The sequence below is a fragment of the Arachis duranensis genome, chromosome 2, assembly GCF_000817695.3.
Source record: "Arachis duranensis cultivar V14167 chromosome 2, aradu.V14167.gnm2.J7QH, whole genome shotgun sequence".
Lineage (NCBI taxonomy): Eukaryota > Viridiplantae > Streptophyta > Magnoliopsida > Fabales > Fabaceae > Arachis > Arachis duranensis.
The window spans coordinates 28,916,510-28,923,643 of NC_029773.3; the positions used below are offsets into that span (position 1 = coordinate 28,916,510).

The 7,134-nt window shown below is 32.0% G+C and overlaps 1 protein-coding gene across 1 annotated transcript; it reads left to right on the forward strand.

The window, feature by feature from the left end:
• Positions 1-1,050: 1,050 nt before the first annotated feature.
• LOC110277722 (uncharacterized) lies at positions 1,051-4,261 on the forward strand. The gene is made up of 5 exons (XM_052257795.1): positions 1,051-1,261; positions 1,548-1,627; positions 2,230-2,301; positions 3,154-3,270; positions 4,193-4,261. The coding sequence occupies exons 1-5, from the start codon at positions 1,051-1,053 to the stop codon at positions 4,259-4,261; spliced, it is 549 nt and encodes a 182-aa protein (XP_052113755.1).
• Positions 4,262-7,134: the final 2,873 nt, after the last annotated feature.

The window sequence follows — 7,134 nt, forward strand, 5'->3', positions numbered from 1 at the left end:
AAATCCGTCTGTAATCAAATGGACAAAAATGCTGCGTTTTATTAAATTATTACAGATGGAAAATCCGTCTGTAATTTAAAATTTTCCGTAGAAAATAATAAGCTAAACCTAACATTGCCCGAGCTCCATTCACAGCACACAAATCAAACGAGATAAACCTAGCATTCATCACCCTTCTTCCTCCGTCAATGAACTACTTCTTCTTCTCCTTTTCTCACCCACAGCGCCACCGCCGGCCACCCTAACCGCCGCAGCTATCTTCTCCTTCTTCTCCTCTTTTTAAAACACTGAACCAGTAGAACACAACCCCTGTCTCTCTCGTTCTTTCCGTTCGCAGAACAAAGCAAGCTCAAGCTCCACCACCACCGCCCCTTAAGCTCGCATATCTTCTTAGCGCTACAGCCATCATCTTCTCCAGTCAATGCCGGGGCTACCTTCATGCAAGCCCTAGCTTCTCAAATTCATTCCTATATATTCTCCTTCCTTTACTTCACTCTCTTCAAGTTTCAGCCACCCAAGTCAAGTTTCAAAGGTAACGCTAACGCAACTATGGTATGATCTGGCCTCTTCGTTTCTCCTCTATTTCCACTTGACTCTTTTTACAGTGCTTCAATTTTCTAGCTAGCTCCTTATTATTTATTTTTTAGTTTCGAAATTCGTAAATATTTTGATCATCGGTTTGGGCACTTTGCATTTTCGTTACTGATCTTATCGGCTTCTTCCATATCCTCGATCTGATCATTGTATCATTTTCTTCCAGATTTGATTACTGATTTTCATTCCTAATTTTACTCTTGCTAACTCTAAAATTCATAACATGCTTTGGGATCTCATCCACGAAATCTTCCCCTCTAATTTGTTGAATAGATATCAAATTAGGAGTGAAGATCGAAATCACTTGATTTTATTTTTCATTGAGGAACTATTAACTACTCAAGTGGCAAAAAGATTAAAGTATGCGTGAGTAATGATTCGTGTGGGTATCTGCTTGATCATAATTGCTTTGCTTTGGTGTGCCTTTCAATCTCTCAAGCAAATGCAGCTTTCGGAATGGCGGTCCATGATGACTGCAAGTTGCGGTTTTTGGAGTTCAAGACAAAAAAGACTCACAGGTTCATAGTTTTCAAGATTGAGGAGAATCAGAAGCAAGTCATTGTGGAGAAGCTTGGTGGGTCAGCTCAAGGCTACGAAGATTTTGCTGCTTGCCTCCTTCCTAATGAGTGCCGCTATACTATATATGATTTCGAGTTCTTGACCGAAGGCAATGTTCCCAAGAGTAGAATTTTCTTCATTGCTTGGTAATTAGATGTTTGCTTGTTTGTTTGTTCATATGCCTGCTGGTTGCTTTTGCTGTTTGATTGATATTAATTTGATTTTCGTGTGCGTTTGTGCCTTTGTGATATTAATTTGATTTTTTAGTTATAAATTAATCTCTAAACAGTTGTATTGTGTTACTTGTTCCAATTTTTCTTGCGTACTACTTGAATAGCATGATGAGGTTCAAAATTTTTAATTTCTTAACCCTGTGTGTTTCTTCTTTTTGACAGTTTTGTATAGGAATATGATCCCTAGTAACTTTACTATGAATACATCTAATGTGATGGCTAATTTGGCCACAGATCTGCTGGTGAGTTATTTTTTTATTTTAATTTACAATGTTCTCTTGTTGATGGCAAAGTTCTGTTTCTAAGTGTAAATCTAATTTTGATTTCAATTTTTGTGTTCTTTCTATGTGAAAATTGGATACTGCTACAAATATTAAAATAGGGATCATCATCAAAGACAGAAAACACCAATTTTCTTAAATCCGCTTTCTTTTTAGACCTTCCTATTTATTATCTACAAAAGCAATACACAGAGAACTCTACATTTTCCTTTCCACTCCAGATAGAATTCGATAATATATAGCAAGGTATGGTACATTCCTGTATTGATAAGATTTCATGTATAAAAGTGGTAACTGAAAAGTGAATCGATAGTTATGGGCTTATGGATGTGCTGTTTATGCGATTATTATAATGAAAATTGACAATTCCTTTTGCCATTCTTGTTTGTGAATCATCGATAAATATGCATGTGCTGAAGAGTAATTGAATTAGCTGGAAGTTATGATAATGGTATCAGTAGTGGAAGAAATGCTTTAATAATTGGCTTTTGCATAATGTATTGGTTTGTGTACGTAGCTTAGTGTCTATTACCAGTCCCCTTACTGTGTTTCTATTGTAAAAGCGGGGTTCAGCATGTGTAGTTAATGCAGCTAGTAAAAGAGACATGGCTGTATTTGCACTTGGAATGATCAAGGTAGAATTTCATTCATGTTAATTGTATTTATTTGGCCCTTTTGCATGATTGTTCTCCCTCTCCCATAAGAAATCATATTTAATGATCTTTATGAGTTCACCGTTCACCCATTTTAGTTTTTTTGATGCAGCAAAAACCGCGATCATGTCACGTTCCCTTCCCTCATCTCTTCTCCAAAGCGACAAAAGTACCAAACCCTCCCTCTGCCACCATTCCCATCCCCATCGGTACGCTCTCTTCCTCTCTCTCATTCCCATTCTCATTTTTCTTCTTCTTCTTCTTCTCATCGCATTCCACGCTCCTTTGTTCTTTGTATCAATCAATCAATCAATCAACGTCAGACCTACACGTTCTTTTATCCATGACCTCATGCTGTTTGCTTTTTTCTTCGTGCTATTTTTTCTTATCAATTCATCGATTTTGTTCGCTAGTTTATTCTGCTACTCCGATCACTCTGTGAAGTAGGTTATTTTTTCATTTAACAAAATTCAAAAAACGATTATATATTTTATTTTATTTTATTTTTAAAAATAATCGCTTATATACAGCAAATAATCATGCGTAAAAACAATGTTTAGGTTAGGTTTCTTTGATCTAGGTTAATCGCGTAATCGTACTGGACTGTAGCTGTTGTTGACCTAGGTTTGTGTATGGATTCAAATTATTCATATATATTGGTGTTTATTGACAAAGATGTTATTGATTGTGACTTGAGTATAATGTTTGAAGCTTGAAAGGTGAATATTGTTTGTGTTTATGTTTAGTTCTGCAATATATTCTGTTGTGCAATTTTCTTACTTAGGGTAATATTGTGGACTTGTGGTCTCAATTTCTTATTGATGTATTGTGTAGGTTAAGTTAATTCCAATATGGCATTGTAAGCCACTCTCACAAAGTGTATTCAAGTATGCAATCATAGAAAACTACTTTTTAGCCAACAAGTTCAACTTTGGGTTTTCTGAAAAGCAGGTTTGCTATTGTCTTGTAGATGATTAGTTTTGAATAAAATGCGATTTTTCTTTGTAATGCAAAAGTTTGTCTTTCTCCATTTTCCTTTTCTTTATCTTCTCTCCGCCTTAATTATAGGCATACAGTTTGAGAAAAAGAGGAACTATATTATGACATTAATAGTAAGATGATCTTCAATAATACCGTAGCCTAATTCACTTGTTTTCTAATCAGGTCAAGTTCTATTGTTACTAGTACAATCCCAAGTCTACTATTAAATTATTAATAATCCTGACTCTATCAGCTTTCTATGTCATCCTAAGATAGCTTACCATTGTTCTTCATCTAAACTTCTAAATAACCACAGCAAAGTGCTTTTAAATGTTAGAAATATAATTTCATGTCCATCAATCTAATCTTCCATTTTATTTTCAAATATGCAGTTGCCTCTAAAAGTTTGGACATTAATTTTAAAGTGAGATCTGCTTTGGTGGAAATAGTAAAAAGAATAACTACAAAACCTTGCTATATACTCGCAAAGGTACATGTTTAAAGGACCTAGTCAACCTGCATTTTGGTATGAAAAATTTCATATTCCTTTCTTCCTTGTCTTTTTTCCTTTCATATTCCAAAATAGGCACTACACTTATATGAGCTTCTCAATGTATTCTCTCCGATCCTAGATATTTGATTTGTTTGACGCAAAGCACAATGGGATACTTGGTTTCGAAGAGTTTGCTCGTGCTCTCTCAGTTTTTCGGTTTGCATATCAGCATTAGGGTTCTTGTAGTAGTTCACTTGGATCAGCAGTTTGTCCTTTTTATTGCTCCTATTCTGGTTTCATGGTAACACACCAGTTATTATTCCTTTGAATAATTCATTAATTAATTCATTAATAAGCATTTTATCATAAATTTTAATTTGTTTATGTTATATTAAACAGTTAAATAAAGTTGGACACTTGGTTCCTATGGGCCAACTAGAAGCGGCACTTGACATGCTCACAAGATGAATGCAAGGAAAATTAAATTAAGTGAAGCCCTCGTCACAAAATCAATTCAAATCAAAATAAATTTATAAATGATTATCTCTTGTATGTTAGAAATATATACTAATGATATTGGACTATTTAGAGGAGATTACTAAATGTTTGTTCTTGATACATTATCAAAACCAAACATATGTTTGATTCTATTGCTAATATCAAATATTAGTTATTTAGAAATACTATGAATATTTGGATACAAGTTAGATGAAAATTAGTTGAAAATTTGTATTCATTAAATTTATATTTATTTTGTATAAAATTAGGTTTATTTTGTAATAAAAAACATCTTTAAAAAATGCTATTTTACCTTAGTGACGGATTTAAAGACGGATTTTCTGTCTGTATTCATAGTGTATGATGATTTTCTAAGGTTCAAATTACAGACGAAAAATCTGTCAGAAATTCTGTTGCCAATTACCGACGAAAAATTCGTCAAAAAATTTGTCTATAATTACTGACGGAAAATCCGTCTGTAATTACCGATGAAAATTTTTTCGAAAAATTCGTTTGTAATTACCGACTGAAAATTCGTCGAAAAATTTGTCTATAATTATCGATAGAAAATTCGTCAGAAAGTTCGCCGTTTCAAGGAAATGGAGGGAAGAATTTACCGAGGGAAAATTCGTCGGTAAATAATTTCTGACGAGGCTTTTACAGAGAGATAAAATCTGTCGGTAACTAAAAATCTGTCTGTAATAAAAACTAAATCTATGTGTAAATCTGTCTGTATTAAGCAGTTTTCTAGTTGTGTGATTTTGTGGTGGAGATTATGAGAAAATCAACATCGATTTTGATTTGTTTATGAGTTGGAAATTAAAGTGGACAAATGAATAGATATTACTAGAAATGGAGAGTTACGTTGTGGCATGTTCTTTACTCTTGGTAAAAAAAATTTTATGGATAGCAAGCTATTTAAATTGTTACAAGTTGTAATCGTAATAACATGCATATGGTAATTAATAAGAAAGCTTTTTGAATTTTTGTGATCATACATGGCTATATAAAGGGCAAAGGGAAATGGACTCTCTCATTTTTTTTCAATTGTTTGATGAAATATGATATGATATCTCACTTTATATTCTTTAATTGTGATCAAGAAAAATCTTGTGAGAAAAAATATTAAATGATAAAAGATCACACTTTACTAAATAATTGAAAGAAAAAAAATGAGAGAATTCACTCTAAGGATAAACCTTGGAATTTAAAGAGTGTGTAGTATTTTTTGAGTTATGGGTTATGAGTTTGAGCTCTATGATTATAATGACCGAAATGAATAAAACCTTGGCCAAGGTGATTGAATGAATGAAGAAATAAGTTTCTTAGGTCATTCATAATTCATTATAATAATGGTAACAAGTTAGAGTTTGACAATTAAACCATAAGATGGAAGGAATTATACTTTGTTCTTCTGAGGTTCTTAGTAAAAATAGATTACTTCAAACTATCGAGTCGTTGAGGAGTGTTGCTAGACGCCAACCTTGATTAGTAAATTTAGTATGACTAATTTACTACCCGCTTAGTATTGAACTTATGGGGTCACACATTAACGAGTGTTCTAATCTTTACTATAGAATTATTTAATTATTATTTTAATTTGATCAAATAAATAATTATATTAATTCAAATAGAATATTATTATATTATTTGCTAGTACCAGGATATAATAGTAGTATGATAATTGAGAATATTAAATGAGATTTGAGAATAATTAGTTATTCTATTTCTAAATTTGGATGAGATCCTAACTGATTTTGTTTCAAATTGAGTTATGATATGATTCATAAATTTGAAGGATTCAAATTTAGAATTTCAAGATATGATTTAAATTTGAATTGAGATTCAAATTTAAAATTAATAACAAATCTCATACTATATATATGTACGTCAAGAGTACCGGAAAGTGACGAGAATAAAACACAAGAGTTTTATTCCTTTACCTCTATGCACATAAATGTATGTGAGCCTAATTCTTGGAAAAGAATTTTATGGTGTTCAAAGAGTTGCAAGAGATTTCTCATTTTAGATCTGATGTCCACTGGTCAAAGAGTTGATAGCAAAAGTTGGTCTCGGGGTAGATACGCATAGAGTCTTTGTACAATCGAAGAATAAAATTTTTACTAAAGTGTCTAAAGGTATTTAGATCTTATCTATATATTATTGGAATAAAATTTAAGTACAAAATAGATATTTAAAAATTACTTTCTTTTCTTCCACTGCATGCTATGAACACATGGTAATCCTTTATTATTTTCTATCATCAAACATCCTAATACATTTTTCTTGAATTTTCTTTCCATTCATCTAATCAATACGCTCGGATTGTATTTTTTTCCCATAAAACAGCACGAATGTAAAAAATCCTCTTGAATTTCTTTCTTATTTCCATGAATATACACTAGTGATGCGTCGAACTATAGTTATTGAAACTGAATCAATAATTAACTAGATCAGAATACTGGATAAACAGTTAGAGAAACTATATTAGGATTAATAAAAATATCTTTTAATTTTAAATTTATATTTATTCAATAAAATTTAATATTTATTTTAATAATGGTGTAAAATTAACAAAATTATTAACTTAAAAAAAGTATAAAATTAAAAATAAAAACAATTCAACTAGGTATGAGCTAAAGTTTAGGTCATTTGGTTTGACCCATTGAGGGAATGCTTAAACAAAACACAACCTGTACATTATATTCTTTATTCTCTCAAGTCTTAATTAGGGTATGTATGCCTTTTACTCTCAGACCACTCTCAGTCTCAATCCTTATCTCCTTCGTGCTCAGGCCTCATCTAGATACCCACCATCACCAGCCTTATTCAATCTTCTTCTC